Genomic DNA, 18681 nt, shown 5'->3' with positions numbered 1-18681 from the left:
ATGAAGTCAAAGAAAGACCGCAAAGTGGCCGTCCCAGGAAGACAACACCCCAAGAAGACCGGTTTCCTCACCCTTGCTTCACTGAGGAACCATAGGCTTTCTTCCAAAGATTTACAGGCAAGATTTTTACAACGATACCACAGACAGATGTCAAAGTTGCAGGACCCATGCTCAGACGCCAGCCAGCAGGTGTGTGCTGGCAGGTCGATTACCAACAGAAGCATATTGGGGAATTTTGGCAATTTCTTTGAGGGCTCTACCCACACATTTTGCTGTGTTGCTCCTTCCATGAATGCCTGATCCTTACAAGCTGTACCTCGTTGTAAAGGTAACAAATGATCAATAAAAAATGATATAAAACACAATAGTATATTAAAGGGGGACAAAATATCGACTGAAGTTAAGTTTCCAAACTTTGTGTGTCAGTTTTAGTTTGTGGATTACTTTTGATACAGTAATGGTCTTCTTTTTCTTTTCTTTTTTGAAGTATTAAAAACGTCTCACTTAACTGTCATCTGGGGACCCCGACTCACAGGTTGAAATCCACTGCACTAGTCCACCATTAAACGGTGCTGCCCCATTAAACGTTTAATAATTATTAATTAAAATATATATTTATTTTTCTTTATTGATACATTTACGTATTTTTGCACATTTTGATTTTGCATTCAAATTCTTAATAAAATGTTGCTTTTAACAAGCACAAATAGTACCAATTAAGTATTGTTAACAAGTTCACAACAGCGATTGACCAATGTGTGCCTTATAGATCGAAATGTGTTCAGATTTGGCTGTTTTCTGTGCTTTCCTCATTTAAGATTAGTCGTTTAGTTGGTTACAAAAACTGTTACAAAAACTGTTTAATAGTCAGTGAGGTTAGTCACTGCACACATCCCACACACATCCCATCACTGCACACATCCCATGCAAGTATTAGTGTGTGTATGCAACTCATGCATGTGTGCTGTAACTCACGCTGTAGACTGCAGTGACTCCAGGCTGTGTATTGAAGATTCGGTCGTCAAGCGATGGTGGAACCCGAGGGATTCTGGAACGTAGCCCATTAAGGAAAATTCAACAGAGAAAATTCTAAGAGGTGACTGAAGCCCATAAACAGCTTCCATGGTTGGTAGGTAGAGGGCAATCTGAGACTACCGATACATAACATAAAAAGAACAAGAGGACCCTCAGGCCTATGTGTAGCTGCTACACTGACAGGCAGTCAAGGTGCGGTCACGTTTGTTTGTATATCTGACAAAGACCTGGAGTTGAAGTCACGACGCTCCTGACCAAACTATTAAAAAGGAGCCTTAAGCCCAGCGGGCAAACAACTTTTCCCATTTTATCTTTCTTGCATACCCAATAAAATGAATCCAACTTTTCCAAGACTAATTAATCCCAGAACTCTTTCGACAACTTATAAAAATGTATTAGGCTGATTCAAATCCAAAGGGCTTTCCCCAACCCTGATAAGTTGGCTATAGTGCTGATGAGAGAAAGGAATTTTCTCTCATCTCCTTGAGCAGTGGTTCTCAAACCTTTTAGCCCACGACCCAAAATTGTATGTCTGCCCAGGACCCAAACTAGTGAAAATAGCAGATCTACAAGCTCACATTGTGTCGCGCCGCGATGCCTTGCGAGCTTGTAGATCTGCCATTTTCACAACTTCTTTTGTTCCTTCTTCTAATTTATGGAATTTCTTACATTTGTTATTCATTCATGATTTTTTGTTTTGTTTGTAAATTGGGAGGGTGTTTTTTTTTTGGGGGGGGGGGGTTGTTTTGAAATAATTAAAATAAGGGGATATTCAATCGTGACCCATAACAATTGGGACATGACCCACAAATGGGTCCTGACCCACTGTTTGGGAAACAGTGTCCTAGAGCACCCCATCCCACCGCACCCAGCAAAAATGCCCCAACACAGAGTACACCATGTACATTCACCACCCTGCACATGGGATGTAGGAGAAATCCCGACATGGATCTCCGGACTTCACTGGACCTCCCACAATGGTGAACAGATGAATGGAGGACCTTTTGTAAGGCCCTTTCTGTGGAATCGGCCTTCAGTTAGGGACGGTTAAAAAAGGTACCAGAGGAGACGTTCTGCCAGAAACGCTGGTGAAAATATAACCATGGCCTGAATATCCTTCATAATAACTTTGTACTTCCTTATGGCTCTTAGCACCTTTGATAATGAGACTCTTGGGGAAGAGTAATTTAAGTGCTGTGTTGAACAGAAGATTCATAAGAGTATAAAGAATACAGAAGACATGAGGGGGAGAAAGGAGAAGAGGAACAGGAGAAATGATAGGAGTAAATGTGTAGTAGGCACACAGAGGGGGGACAGCAGTGGTTAGTAACCTGCTCAAGCAGTTCTGTGCCTGAATTGTAGACAGAGACACACACACACACACACACACTCGGCTGGTCACATGGTTTCAGGGAAACCGAATGTCTGGCTGTCTTCCTTTTACCTAAAACACGCCTCTATTTCCCCCCAAACCCTCTCCCTCTCTCTCATACTGCCCTGCAGGAGCAGTCATCTCTGTTGGCAGGCTGCCAGAGGGACCGACAGTCAGACACAACGTAGAGAGAAAATATACCTTCCAGAAAAAAAGCCGGGGGGGGGGGGGTCGTGAAGAAGCAGAAGTACGACAAAGGAAACACCAAAGGTGTAGTGGGGGGGGAATAGCAAAGACTAAACCACAAATCAAGTACAATCTTAACTCACGCCCGAAATGAAATCAAGAATCAAAACAAGAGTGTGGGAAGAGAGGCTTTGACGCTTCACACTGTGGTTGACAAGTCTGGGTGACGAATGCAACGAAACAGAACAAAGAAGTCGTGGGGGTGAAAACAAGACGTGATAGATATGTTAGTGATCACAGTTTTTAACCCTGCCTGGAGCATGAAAACAACTGAGATTTGCCACACAAGTCAATATTACTTAACAACCAAAGCCAACATTTTGAAAGTCAATATAGTGTCCTCTTCTGTGGCTGACAGCTAACTCTCCCAATGCAGGAAAACACCACGCAAATTATCATACTATTTTCCCACGATTTGGCGAAGAAGATGATTGAGAGATAGAGAAAGAAAGAGAGGAAATAAGAGAGCCAAGCGATAGCACTACAAGAAAAAAAAGAGAGAGACCCAAAGACAGACAGAGTGAGGGGGGCTATCGACACCACGGCAACCTGATCTGTCTGGTCTGACTGACCACTGCTTGGCAGAGGCCTATGTGTTCTGCAGAATGTAAACAGACTGGGAAGGAGAGAGAGAGAGAGAGAGAGAGAGTAAGGGGCAACGGACAGTTCCAACCAGGGGTCAAGAGTCACTGTCTGTCAACAGTGGCGGGCACAGGAGGGGCAGGAGCCAAGGAACTAAGGGGGAAAATGATCAGGTGAAACGAGACATCCGACACTCTTGGGGCAACAGGCAGGCCACACCGTGTGACTCTTGACTGGAATTACAATCCGATCCGGTTGTGTGGCTATTGCCTTTTAGCAACCAATTGCATTTAGGCAATCCAATGTGCAAAGGACTTGCTACCAAGTTGTATTATGCAACCTAGATGCTACAGTTTCTTGTACAGTCATGTGTCCACCAGCGTTCTACTTGAACCCTGGTGGACACAGGACTTTACAAGAAACAGATTTCTGCAGGTATGGAAGTAACCAGACTTTTCCATTCACTGGCTGGTGGTAGAGGATAATTTTCTCTCCAACAGATACAGTATATCGTTGCTGTCAGGTGGAAACCTTGCATGTCCAAAACAGTTACTTTTCAGGAAATGGAAGAAAGAACCTGTATTCCACTGGATCCAAAGTAGTTATGTAGTCACAAGCTCTTAATACTTTTCATTGGTTTCGTGTTTATAAAACCCACGACTATGAGCTGTTTTTTTCTCCCTAGAAGCCCTTGAACGTGATTATGTATAATCAATTAAATTGATTCGTTCTATTAACTGTTGCAGCCCTATCGTGCTTATTGATAGCAATACACCTCTCTCCATAATGTGGTGAGATTTTTTTTTCGGCGAGGGAACCAAAACACAATGCATGTCTGTAGTGTGCGTTGTTGTTGCTTCATTAATACAAATAAACGTATAATATACCAATGAACTAATCATTATTGAGCTAATCAGAAGCAAACTATTGTGATTAATATTTTCCTCCAAAAAAAATAATATATATATCTTTTTGTTATTGGATTAACTATCTCAGCAAGTTTCTAGTCTCAAGTTGATTTTCATACTGGACTTAAATGGATGACATCTGCATCGGAAAAACAAAACAAAAAGTTATGTTTTGGAAAATGATCGGCACTGGCAGTAAAGTCAATTAAACTGTGACTCGTAGTCAATGGGCTAAACATGCTAAACATAAGACCAGTATCCTTTAACCTCAAGTGAAAATTAGATAACATTAAATCCAACTTCAGTCCTTAAAAGTGCTCTTCTGGCAAGTACAGCAGAATTTGTTTTCCCATGTTGCGCCTTTCAGTTATAAAGGAGAAATGTATATAATTCATTGCAATACAGTAAATCCAATACAGTAATTTGCTATATAAGTATACTTAAGTTTAAAACATATATTTTACTTTTAGAATAGAATGGAGCATATCAGACAAGGGCCACAAAAGCACAAGTAATGTATGCACAGTTTTGGTGTAGCAATTAGCAAACCCTATTTTTGAGCACACACCTGACCTGAACTATATCCTGTCAGAGCAATGTCTCCGGTCTCCCTTTCCAATGAAAGAAGAATGCACATTGTTTTGCTGTCTCTAGTTCTCACATCAATGTGCCGTGCAGCTCACTTCTTGATTCCCTATAAACAATCCATTACTGCCTCAGCGGGACGTGCTGTGCCTAGCCTTTCTTCTCCCCACAGTGATTGCTGGCAAACTGTGAAAACAATTGAGCATTCTCGGTAAGCCCTCAGATTTCTGTCTCATCAAGTGACAGTCCTGCTCTTTTCTGCCAGTAGCTCAGGCTTTTTGAGGTGAACAAAGTGTCTTGACCTTAGCATGGAGCAGGTTTCGGTCTCATATTATGAACCACAGAGTAGTAATGAACAGAGAGCCAACTCACCCGGATATGTGGCATCACCCATACAGTATACGTTTTTGGAGCTGCCATTTTGTTTGTGGGCAATGTGGTCTTGAGCCACAACCGTTTTGTGACCTGGTGACCTGTCTCAGTGGTGATTTCACACTAGTTTGTTGAAGTGGTTGATCATACCATCATGAAACAAATGCATATTATTAAGTTGAAAGGGTTTGGTTTTAAGGTTGATAAGGCATTTTAATGATGTATGACCATTACACATTATGCAGGTGAGACATTTAAGTTGGTTCTATGTTCTTTTCTACTCTAAACCCCCCCCCCCCCCCCCTCTTATATTTTGATTTTTAAGAGTTAGGGCACATGAAAAAGGTAATTGGACAAGTGATAAAGATGTTTCCACTTGAAACAACATGTTAAAAAATAAATAAAAGGGTTAGGGTTAGTCAGTCAGTGTTCCACTTTGGAGTAACATAAACAAACAGTTTTGGTTTCACATATTCCTGTGGCCTCATTAACAGTCATCACAACAGTGCCTGTCCCAGTTACCCAGAGAGATGTCACACACTTTTATTTTGCTTACATTAAAAAAAAGGAGAAAAAAGGAATACAAATAAATCATAATTTGTGTATGTCCATATCAGGATCAATAATGGTATCTATCTATCCATCTTTCTTGTCCCCATCTCCACTTCTTATAAGAATTGTGGGCGACAGAAAAATCTATCATTGTACATGTACAAACTCATTGCCGATACCTGGGCTGACTCAACCACGCCTCCAAATACACGTATGCTTCTCTCAAAGAATCAAAGAGATTTTTTCCTGCTGGCAATGACCAAAAAACTGTGATGAATTCCTGAACGATGGCAGTGACCACACATTCCAGGGGGTTTATTGCCAGAGGTCCTTTGCTCATAGAGTCATGTTGAGGTTAGCCTGCCAGAAAACAAAAGCGTACCAAAGTAAAACCTCACTGTGTTATAGTATAGCACCATGTGAACAACCAGAGAAGCAGATTGATGCAGTCACACGCACAAACTGCAAGAAACCAGGCACAACCATTAAAGTGACTGACCATGCTAATTTTTGAGCTCTAGACCAGGGATCTTCAACAAGGGGTCCGGGATCCCCAGGGGGTCCTCAGAGTTACAACAGGGCGGCCGCCAAATCTTTGTGTGATCTTTTTTTTTTGCTCTGCATTAACCACTTGAACCATAGCATCTCTATTCTGAGGAGAACTTAAGCAAAAAATAGCAGATCTACAAGTGCACAGTGAAAAGTTAAGTATTGATGGTTTAAGTGATTAAATGTCTGAAAATAGGCTACACATTAATATGAATCCAACATACACTGATCATAGTTAATGTCAAACAAGTCTATGAATCTATCTATGAAAAGGTTTAATCTGCAACACAATTTTATACAATATGTAGTGGGTGTCCCTGCTTCATCTCTCTCTCAGCCAAGGGGCCCTTTGGCTGAAAAACGTTGAAGACCCGTGCTCTAGTCATTAGTTTGATCTTCAGTCATTTTCTGCTTGAAGAGAGGTGGTGGGGGCACAATGTTAGCTTATAGATTTACGTGATTTGGTTCAGAAAATGGGATTGCCTGTGTATAATAAATGTCAAGGTATATATTGTTTTAGGTTATCCTCGGAATCAAGCAAACTCAGTATTGATAGCATAAGCTTATATAATATGCACACTCCTGACACTTGCCCCTCCCTCAACACAACTGATGTGCCCTTGAGCAAGGCACTGAACCCCCAACTGCTCAAGTGGAGCCGCAACATATTAGCTTGTTCCCAGAAGGTCAAGTGTGCGTGCAAACTTTCACGCCGATCGGCCTATGCAGGCATATGCCTAACAGTGTCCGAGATGAGCTATTCACAGATAGACAGACAGACTGACAGGAGCCAAAACATAGTCCTTCGCCTTCGGCCGTTCCGGCCTGGCGGGGATAATAATGTTCGTCAGGCAACAGAAGAAAACAACACTAATAATACACGTCCTTGGGGGATTTCGCCATCCGTGGGGAGCGGATACTGCTCTCAAAATGTGTGTGCAGGAAAAGCAGTGTGTAAAATCCACCTGCGCAAACGAGACAACGGTTTCTAACTTTTAATATCTGCATTCTAAGAAAACCTCTTCAAATCTCCATGATTCACATAAACAAAAAAAAAGAGAGTTGTTGGCATCCCTGGTGTAAGACTCACTAAGAAGTTGTGTTTGCCAAGTAATCATGTAGACAAAGCCAACTCTTTGACACTGAATAAAAGGAGGCCACTGGTGACGGCTTCACATTTGACCCTGGCTGAGTGACTGATACAATAGACATGACAAAGAATCAAGTGAAAACAATTGGGGGTGGGCGAGGGCTGGGGATCCCTGGCCCGACCGAAATATTCCAGAAAGATGCCAAATATCTGAGCTGGACGGATGCGTAGGGACAGTGGACAATCATCTCATGTTCATAAGGATATACTGTAAGATTGTTCAGCAAGCGTCCGCTAGGATAATTAAAATGTTTTGTTTTGTTTAGGAGACACTGGCACCATTCTGATTTCCAACAGCATCTGTTTGCAGATGCTTGGGATCAAACTGATATTTCATGTTGACATTTTTGCACTCAAAATCATACTAGTCTTTTTGTGTATCATTATTACCACTATGGAAATATTTGGAATGGCTTGCATTAAAGTTTGAGAGCAATGGTTTAATGCACCATTTCCCCTCAGCAGCCACTACAATACCCGGATTTCTGGTAACCCTACCAAACACTTATCACATTATACCTGTGTCAAGGGCTGTCCACACCAAGAACAATAACCATAACTATAAATATGTAATTTTAAAAATCATCAGAGACTCAATCATTGAGGTTGCTATCATTGGTCGAATGCAAAGGGACACCAGCCAATTTGCGTTACTGGGAAGCGCAAACGTGAAAAAAAGATGAGAAAATGGTTTTCATGGTCAAAAATGACAGATATACTAAAACATTTATAAAGCACTTGATTTAGCTTGTATTTATCATTAATCTTATTAATAAGACTAAAAAGAGGGCTCTGCGTCTTTCAGAAGCTTCCGCTTCACGTCTTTCAGCACTACGGAGGTGAGAAGAGTGGCAAGGAGAGAGAGATGCAGTTATTTCAATTACTCTTTTCAAGTACACTTTATTGCTTATAGAAAGAAGGCTCTGAACTTGGGTAAGATGTGGGGAATACCTATCGAGCAGTGGTCCAACTGCCAAGCAGACAGTGATGGAAAAGTGGGCCACAAGTTACTCTCAAAAGGGTCAGAGTCAATTTAGATTGTTTTGCAATTTAGATAGTTTGCATAACCTAACCCAGGGGTTCCCAAAGTTTTTATTTTTTGTTTTATTTTTTATTAAACAGTCGATGAAATACAATCTAAAAAAATATTACAAATAGTACATTTTATCATTTTAATACATTACAAATGTGCACCGAACGTGCAAGTTTATGTGCATAAATTGTTTCCAGGGTTAGGTGGGGTCGCGAGTCAATGGTCGCATTATTTTGGGGTCGCGGGCTGAAAAGTTTGGGAACCCACCAAATATGCTATATATTGATTTCAACATATATTTTAATGAATAATTTGAACATTTCAACACAATCATATATCATATCGGAAATGTTCTTATTTTTCTTTCAATGGGTAAAAACATTACTACACAATAAAATAAAATCAGACCCCGGGGTGAAACCACCAGAGAACCAATGCCTTATTTCGAGCATAAAAGTCAACCCTGATTCTATGGGGTGACCATAGAGTAGCCATGTCCGGCCCGGACCGCTACGCCAGTGGTCCAGGCACCTAGGCTACAATGTAGCCTGACAGACAACGTGCCACGGGTTCGAGTCCCGATCCCGACGGCCGTTGCTGCGTGTCACTCCCCATTTCCTGTCAGCCTACTGTCCTATCAATAATAATTATAAGCATTAAATAAATGACAATAAAAAAATAAAAAAAATAATAAAAAAAAGTAGCCATGTCCAAACCCCTGTCCCTTGACCTACAGGTGACCTGTAAGCCTCCCTTATGGCCACAAGGGGAGGGAAAGCTTTGCACTGCTCCAGCCTCATCATAGCTTACTGTAAAGCCACTTAAGTGCTGAGTGTGTAAGTAAGAGAGAAAGCAAGGGACGGGGAGTAACAGGAAAGGGGATACCAGAGGCAAGAATAGCAGAACAGAGAGGGGGCAAGGAAGTGCATATCACCCACTATAAATGAATGGGAGGGGTTAAATAAAAAGAATACATTTCTGTTTATGGAGCACTTGATATAGAGCTATTTAACACTCATTTTAACAAACAATATCACAATTCAGAGAAATATAACCAATACGTTTTACCGTGAGGTATAATTCCCAAAAGGGTTTTTAGATTGCTCTGTGTAATCCCTCTCTCTACGGTCGATTCTGGTTGTGAACTTGTCTGCCATCATTACCACATACAGTAGATCACCCATTTCACCTTGATCAACACTTTATCATTTTGAATCAGTTAAAGTGAGGTGTGACTCCTGTGTTGCATGCAGTCAGTGCAGCAATTTCAACGAGTCAGGGTTGTCTGTGGACCGCAAGAGACGGGCGGCGATCAGGCTGAGACGCGTCACTAGAAACGCGTCGCCAGCAAAACCATTGTTTTCCTAAGGTACGGTGTGCCTGCCTTGCACTTCCCTCTTGCACATCACATTCAGTGATTTCCACAGGCTTTTTTGAGACTATGGCGAGGGGAATTTTGCACATTCCAAGTTAAATGCAAGTTAAATGCATCACTCTGGTGCACTTTGAGAGCAATATATGAAGATAGGCCTGGGCCGCAGCGTGGCGGTCCAGGCACCCCAGGCTGCAAAGCCAGCCTGACAGTGTGTTTCGGGTTCGATTCCCGAATGGGGAGTAACACGCAGGAAAGGTCATCGGGTTGAACCCGATGCCCTTTGCTGCGTGTTACTCCCCATCTCTCTCCCCATTTCCTGTCAGTCTACTGTCCTATCAATAAAAAGGCATAAAAGCCCAAAAATAAATCTTTAAAAAATAATAATAAAGAAGATAGACCTATGTATAACTTGATGAGGGATCAAGTGATGGGTTGTTAAAGGGCAACCTCTACCACTTTGGTAGAGTTTGGGTTGTGTAGTTACCTTGCCATGATGGAACTCCAAGGTGGACAAGAAATCTAAAATAATTGCTCCATTGATTAGAAATTGATAATTCAAAATATGCTCCTCATTGACTTACATTGTTACGGTCAAACAGCTCTCAAAGTCACTCTTTTAGCACATAAACGAACACAAACCAAGCTGATTCAGACAATATAGATCACCAATTATTTTTTTAATAAAAATGTCCTTCCTGCTGAAGGACGTGGATCCAGTCCGGGTTTCTTCTAAATAAAAATAGCAACATCAACAGGACGTTAACATTGTATCTAAAAAACAAACAATACTGGGTTTATGTGCTAAAAAGAGTGACTTTGAGAGCTGTTTTACCGTACAAAGTAAGTCAATGAGGAGCATATTTTGAAAGATCAATTTCTAATCAATGGAGCAATTATTTTAGATTTCTTGTCGACCTTTGGAGTTACATCATGGCAAGGTAACTACACAAACCAAACCTCTACCAAAGTGGTCTTGCCCTTTAAGTTAACATCTTGAAAAGTTCATACTTCATGCTATTATTTCATGCTAGGGCTGCACGAGATGGACAAAATGTCACCTCGATATTTATGCCAAATATCTAAATAGTGATACAATAGCCTATTATAATATAATATAATATGGGTTCACACTTGTTTAATATTTGTGTGTAACAACAGTGAAAACTAAGCATTCTAGACAAAACAGCATACAAGTCAATGTTGCTCTTATTTCGAATTCTAATTTTGACTTGACTTGATGCGAGTAGATGGTAGGTGGTAGGGTGCCGGGACAATGGAAAATGCAGAAGAACGTTTGAGATTAGACTCAAGAATCTCAACATCTGCGTGAATCAATTTCCCCTGTGATTCATTAGTTGATCACCCGGTTACGCACGCAAGTCCGCTCCACAAGTGCAGCATGCTGTTTTAACAAGGTGTTTTTGAAGCATTAACGCCTGTAACGCGTCTCTTTGTGATCACCCCCTGGTCCGCACTCTGCATACAGATGGTTCTGTGATCTCACAAGGCCAACTGCTGTGCAAGGGTTACAGCAGCTCAGGGCCACACGAGAACTTACGAGGCAGATTATTTATTTTTAATTAAAACCCTTTTAAAAAAGGTAGGGTAAGTAATATTTTTTAGTTAAAACTAAAACAAAAATGTTAAAAAGGTTAAAGCACCATGTTATGACACTAATCATTGCTATAGAGCGTTTGTTCAGTAGCAGGAGTCTCCCTGTCTCTCCAGCTCTTTGATAAACAAAAAATAAATTTTCAGGTAGATGACAACATTTCAGCCAATCAGGAGAGAGTACTCATTTATCAGCTTCTTATAGTGTTCCAGTTCCAATTTTGTCTGCCCATTACTTTGTGTCATCACTTCCAATTTCACTTTTTTAAATCTGTATCCTGTCCGAGTTCTCTATCATGACATATTCCAATAGAATGTTACCACAGTCTTCACATATGACCCCTCCCCCCCTTTACTGCTATCCATGTTTATGGGCCTATAGAGGACCTCCCATCTGACTTTTGGCAGTGGCCCAGCTTCTGCCCTCAGTGTAGGATACCTGGGATTATCAGCGTGCCGGGTTCAGGGTGGAGGCACAGGAAGTGAGAGGAAACAGCCCAGATGGTGTAGACTGACACAAACCCTCCTGCTTCTCTATTGGCCCACCAGTCACTGACTCGTATACATACTACACACGACATGCAGTCACACAACCAGGCAGGCAGGCACGCACACACACATACACATAAAGCTCTTCAGTTCAGACTTGTGCACACACATCCAGGCGCACACACCAATGGATGAACAGAGGGCTCACAAAGCTCTGACTGCCTGCTGGTGCTGAGACTGCTCTTTCACCTCAGTCCAGACAATAGGTGGTAGGCCAGGGGATTCAACCCTCTTATTAACCAGATCTTTGAGCACACTGAGGCTTCGTCCACACGTACACGGGTATTTTCATAAACGTAGCTTTTTATATGCGTTTTGGGGGGTTCGTCCACACGCAAACGCGTTTTTGCTCCATGTAAACGCATCTTTTGGAAAACTCCTGCCACAGTGTAGATTTTTAAAAACTCCGGCTATGTGTTCCCGTGTGGACACGGTAAACGGAGTTTTTGCATGGGTCGTGACTGACTTAGCCGTTGTCGTGTGGACAGAGAGATTTTTTTAAACAGGGCCGTGTAGACGCGGAGGTTTTCAAAAACGAAAACGAAATATCTACGTTTATGAAAATACCCGTGTACGTGTGGACGAAGCCTGAGAATGGAGGTATTTTACAGCCCCATAAGCCTCTTCTTTTTTTTAAGATTACCCTTTTTTCAGTGAGGCATCGCCATCAACACTCAATATAGAATGTTCCCCGAAATCTGCATTAAATTAAAAGTGAATTTCAAAAACAAGACAGAATCTTGATCATTGCATTGTCTCTCTGAAATCATCAACCCGAATAACACCCCAATACTTAAACAACACAATGTTGCTCTTTTTTATATTCATAAAGTTCTTGTCACAACATCTGTTGACCCAAATCGGGGTTCCCTGGCACAACTGGCTGAGAACACTGGTTTAGAGGTTTTTTGCTGCTGGTGACGCCCCCCCCCCCCCCCCCCCCCAAACACACACACACGATGTAGACCAGGGCTGGTCTGAATGCTGGCTCAGAACAACTCAGCAGTTTATTTATAACGTGCCACAGTATGCGGTGCTCCTGGGAACATCTCAACATGTTGGCTGCACGCACCTGTCCCAGAATATGGGATGGCGTTTCTGTGTGACCCACCAGCTGGGTACATACGTTACCTAATCGCGCGAGTCACAACTCTCAAGTCAATACTGGCTGCATAATGAAAGCGATGGATTGCCCGGTTCATAGGATATACTCGACTCAACCTCACTTTTCATTATTAAACTGCATCGTCATCTTTTAAAATGTTTACAGGAAGCCAAATGAGGACAAAGAATTAAGTAAATAAACTGAGCCATGTAAACAGAAGGAATTGGACTATCCCAGCCAGATGAAATGAAAAGGACACTTGTACTGTGCCACAAAGCACTGTACCATTGAGACTAAGTTATTAGTCAATGGGGTTAAGATAAGTGTATGTGTATGTGGGGGGGGGGTGGGCTTTAGTTCTCTCGCTAGCAGAGGGGTGAGTAGGGAGGGAGAGCTGGGTGAAGGGAGGGAGAGAACGCACTGAGGCAAGGCTGGCTGACCTGGGCCCTTTGTTGGCAGATGGTGGGAAGCACCGCCTTGGCCCCTCGCTCTGAATGCTAAGCAGCGCTGCCATTGTCTGGGGAGGGCAGCGGCAGCCGCATGCGCTGGTTGTTTCTCTGGCAACCAGGAGCAGAAACAAACTGCCCCCCACCTCCTCCTTCTATCCCACCCTCTCCTCATGATCATCTCTCAGCCCTGGCTTGCACATCTCAATCTCAACACGCATACACCCTGCACAAAAATTCACACACAGTGCAGGGACATACCAAGTGGGAAATACCGTCCTTTGGGACCACAGGCCAGACAGAGCATAACATGCTCCCACACTCCTGACATCAGAGGGCAGACGTGCTGTGATATGTGATGTGGTCGATTTGATCCAGACTGGACACGAACATCACACGAAAACATGTCATGGTGCATTGGGATTACTGCTGAGTGATATGATTTTAAAGTTATATCATGATGACATTGACGGACCAGACTTCGATCTTGAAATGTGTATGTTTTCTTTAAGATTCCCTGATCATACCATCCAATATTGCATTTTTGCATTCTCATAGGCTATGTCTAATAAATGGGAACAGTGTGACTGGAGACAATGTCAGATGTCACTGGGGCATTGGCCTCTGCTGAAATCTGATTGTCTGTTTGGCCCCTGAAGTACCCCTGTTAATATAATCGTATTATTTTACCCTGTAAGTAGTCACTTGGGGATACACCCATTTATCAAATTGAACTGAGTTAAGTTGAATCGCCCCAATCACCAATTGATAATTCACTGTGCAACCCTCACTGTTAAAAGATGGTTGCGCCTGTGAGCAAAGCGATCCTACACGCATACGCTCACTACACAAGTTCTGCAGGGTAGGGCTACGCCAATTACGCAAAGCCACCCCCCCCCCCTCTTGTGTCAAAGCAGGTGTCTGTTTACACCTTGAGAGAATTAAGTGGAACTACCCTTATGGACATGATAAGAAAGATAGAAAACAAAACAAAACACCATACCATCAGAGTCAATTGTGAGAAGAGGAGGTAAACTTGTATTGTGTCTGCTGTTAACCGAGCTGGACAGTGCGTCTCCATCTCTGTTCTGTGACTTAGTGTCTGACAAAGGTTAGATTGAGTAATCCCGTTTGGTAAATGCCAATGGTAAAGAATTTAATAAATAAATAAATGCCAACTGTGTTTATAAGCTGAAGCTCAGAAAAGATAACCGCGTTGCTCCAGGGCATGCGTTCAATGCGTGTGGACAAAATGAAACTGTCCAGCAGCAACCTCTGTTGGGGAGATGGCACTGCTCATATGTGACACACAAACAAGTGGAAGGTCCTATGGTTCCCAAAAGAGGCAAAAATCCAATGCAAATAAACTATTGAGGAGGGAGACCACTGTACAATGCAGAAGAATAGTTTGAATGCCTCCTTCAAACAGCAATGATTGCTCAAATTGTTTTGATTAGCTGGCCAATTATGGATGCAGTAAGTAATAATAACCAAGTATTCAATTTAAAAATCATGAATCAAATGTGTCTAAACTATAAAAATCCCAAGATCTTCCCCTGGATATTGGTCAACAAAGTAGGCCAAACAATTTTACCAGTTGTTTTATATGCTCAGAGTCAAAAGAGGACACAGATACAAGTAGAAAATCCTGAAAATATCTACCATTCAGCATTTCATGTGCTTATTGAAATTAACAACAATATTTTTAATAATAGAATATAGAGAGAGAAATTATGATACCTGCACCATCTACTCCCCATCTCTTACACATCAGTATTACAAGGTGCCTCTTACTCTGGATGGCAGAACATTTTAGAATTAGACACACACCCAGTTAACCACTGAAGCTGCTGTATTTCTGAAACACACCTCTCTGCCACCAGCAGACACAGGAAGTCAACCTAATCCTCTCACACCAGTGCCACCATGCTGTAAATAAAACAGGGGGGGTGACATAACCATCCATGGTGACTTCACTACAGCAAAAGTCAAATGATGTGTGGACTGTCTATGGCAATTCATCATGATCCACCTGCTATTTTGTATATTATGGGTAAATGTCCATGATTTAGGGAGAAAGACATATCAATGAGCCATATCAAAAGCCAAGACAAATCTTTATCTTTGGAATAAAAGTTGTTGTCTTCAGGAATCTCCAAAAGAAAGACGCTGAAATAGCCATGACCAGAATACATGCAATTCACTGTTTTAATTAATCTGCTCCCCATTAACAAGAAATAGAAAAACATCCCCTGCTGTCAGGGTGATCATGAAAGCCAGCCAGTTTCCACACAACCCGGCTGCAGTGATGGAAGAAGTACTCACGTGTTTGACTTAAGTAAAAGTATCAATACTGCAATGTAGATATACGCTGTTACAAGTAGAAGTCCCGTATTGAAAATGTACTTGAGTACAAGTACAAAAGTATCTGCATCAAAATATACTTAAAGTACCAAAGGTAAAAGTACTCCTTGTGCACAATGTCCCATTTCACTAGTTTAAAATGTATTTAAAAACATTAAAATGGCCGAAATATACAGTATAGGGCTGAAGTGGTTAGTGTGCTTTGTAATAATAATCAAAATCTACAAAGTAACTAATAACTAAAGTTTTCATATAATTGTAGTGGAGTAAAAGTACAATATTTGCCTCTGAGATGTAGTGGAGTAGAAGTAAAAGTATTGGAAATTGGAAAGACTCAAGTAAAGTACAAATACCTCTAAATTGTACTTTAAGCACAGTACTTGAGTAATTGTACTTCGTTACTTTCCACCACTGCAACCCGGCTGTCATTTCGAGAGCCGACATAGGCCTGTCACTGACATGCCTGTCAAAGTACAGGGCAGTCCTGATAATAACAGGACCCTTTGGTGGTGGGTTGCCTTCTACACCGTATCGGGTTAAGTACATCATCATCCCGTTAATTAGCAGCTAGAGGAAATCCAGTGTCCACAGCCTGGCCTTGTCCAGGCCAGCAGTAACATTATCCCCACTGTGTTAACCCACTACAGCTACTATCAAATGGATGCAACTTGCAGCCCAGCACCAGCAGCGACGTGTCTGTCTTCACACAGTCGTGCGTACTGTATGCTAGCCGGGTGAAGCTAACTGGGCTGCTAACTAAACACAACTGAACAAAGCCGGTAACCGGTGCGTGGAGCCCGGCAATGGGAGCTTGCTTTCTTTGCTAGCAACGCATTTGTATTTTTTATTATTCACTGCATGGCACACATGTGTAAGAGTGAAATGTAATGTGGTCACGGGGAAATAAATCTTACGATATAACATGTACATCGTAGGATAATTGTCCTATAGCAAAGCTGCACTGGTACTGCAACTGCAGCCGGCTTGCTAAGCTAACATTAAACGTGCTAGCTCGCTGTGGGCTAAAGTATACTTCGTCGCACAAGCCCTTTCCTCCACGATAATGACGTATTTTCAACGGGGAAAGTGTCGACACGACGCGCGTCGACACTTTTGACAGTTGAAAAAAGCGTTATCTTTTGCTGTCGCGCGGCCCATGCGACAAAGTACCTAAATTAAAGCCTCATAAATTGTCCCCTCCTCTCTCTCCCCCACACTCTGCTCGGTCCGCACCAAACATCTCCGTTCCGCCCCACATTCATCCATGATCCAGCCTCAATGGTCCCCCAAAATAAGACAAACCCAAACCCGTTTAACGGGTTTGGATTTGTTTTATTTGGGGGGACCATTGAGGCTGGACGGATAATACTACATGTTACATTCATGCATGGGGGGAATCAACACGCCACAACCAACCCGCCACATACAATGTCACACTCGTGTCACTTCTAATAGACTGCCATCATAAAGGATACTGAGGCGGTGGACCGGCGGTGATGATGGGCTGCAGCGGGGCGCCGGTGATGGGAGCTCCTCCCGGCGGCAGAGACACGGAGGTCAGGGTGGCCAGTGGCCGCAGTTGTTGTTGTTGGCTCGATCCGGCTGAAGGAGGGCCACCACCGAGTCCGGGTCCGCTAACTGCGACGACAGCGGCGGATTTGGGGACCACTTTCGGTGGCAAACTCATCGCAAAAAAAATCAACAGAGGAAAACAATACACTAATAATAAATACTGATACAAACGACGTTGTCTAAGCTCGCATGCATTTAGACTTTAGAGCAGCTAAGCGTTGCGGATTTCTTTACAAGCAAGGCCCCAGATCAGATCCCCCTCTCGGCGAACACAAATGTCTTTTTCATTGGAAAGTCGCTGTTCGGATCAGCGGTGCTGCTGTTCAACATGGGGACGGTGGGAGGTTTCGCCTCCCCGTCGCCCCGGTATGGTCCGTGAACCTCCGTGGATCCGATCCACGGCTCGGTTCGGTTCTTTAAAAAAAAAAGAGATATCGCCGGCGATTTCCTCGTCTCTCTTTCAGCGATTTTGCTTTTTTTGCTTCTTCTCGGCAAATGTGTTTCCTATCATTTTTTTCCTCACGGAGATGGGAGACTTCGTCAACATGGCGTTGCGGCCGCTTCCAGCAGGCAGCAGTCCGGGCAGGACAGATATGATTCGGCACTTCTCGACCAGTTACGGACGCGCTCGGGATTTTTCAGAAACGAACAGTGGTGGAAGAAGTACTCAGATATTTTTGCTTAAGTATAAGAGTAGCATACCACTATGTTAAGAAAATACCAAAAGTAAAAGTACTGTTTTTTTTAAAATAGAAGATATACAAGCTCACAACGCGTGGCGATGCAATGGATTGTGAGCTTGTAGATCGGCTATTTTCAAATAGCCTATCTATAAAATATGGTTAAAGTGGTTATGTTTTCTGATATATTAATTTATATCTGCAAAGCAACTAAAAGTTTTCAAATAATAGTGGAGTAAAAGTACAATATTAGCCTCTGAGATGTAGTGTGGAGTAGAAGTAAAAGTATAGAAAATTGGAAATACTCCAGTAAAGTAAAAAATACCTAAAAATTGTACAAGTGCAGTACTTGAGTAAATATACTTAGTTACACCACTGGAAAAGAAGGCTGCCGAATGTTTCGCGCTCGCCACAATGTTTTCACGATGCGTGTGTTCGTCTCAATCATGGTTATTGTTGCAAGATTTCATTATTGATGGTGAATTTATTCTTTAAGTACGAGGCCGTGAAATTTGCAACGAACAAACAATCATAAAAAAAATAACTTAATTAATGTCCATGTATTTGTATTTCATCTTCTGACGCATTAAGTGTT

At 42.3% G+C, this 18681-nt stretch overlaps 1 protein-coding gene across 8 annotated transcripts in view; it reads right to left on the bottom strand.

Annotated features, from left to right (window-relative positions):
- The window catches only part of eif4g3a (eukaryotic translation initiation factor 4 gamma, 3a), a 91181-nt gene extending 73195 nt beyond the window's left edge, over nucleotides 1-17986 (bottom strand). For 7 of the 8 annotated variants that reach the window (XM_084062338.1, XM_084062331.1, XM_084062334.1 and 4 more), the window contains exons 1-2: nucleotides 17310-17986; nucleotides 976-1054 (exon numbers count right to left, since the gene is read on the bottom strand). In XM_084062338.1, coding sequence (XP_083918464.1) covers nucleotides 976-1054; nucleotides 17310-17521 — 291 coding nt within the window. In that variant the 5' untranslated portion in view covers nucleotides 17522-17986. The remainder of the gene's footprint in view (nucleotides 1-975; nucleotides 1055-17309) is intronic. The other variant, XM_084062333.1, reaches the window with a different exon arrangement.
- Nucleotides 17987-18681: the final 695 nt, after the last annotated feature.

The sequence above is a fragment of the Gymnoscopelus microlampas genome, assembly GCF_963454915.1.
Source record: "Gymnoscopelus microlampas genome assembly, chromosome: 7".
Lineage (NCBI taxonomy): Eukaryota > Metazoa > Chordata > Actinopteri > Myctophiformes > Myctophidae > Gymnoscopelus > Gymnoscopelus microlampas.
The sequence above is the reverse complement of the archived record's forward strand: the minus strand, read 5'-3'. Positions and strand labels throughout refer to the sequence as shown.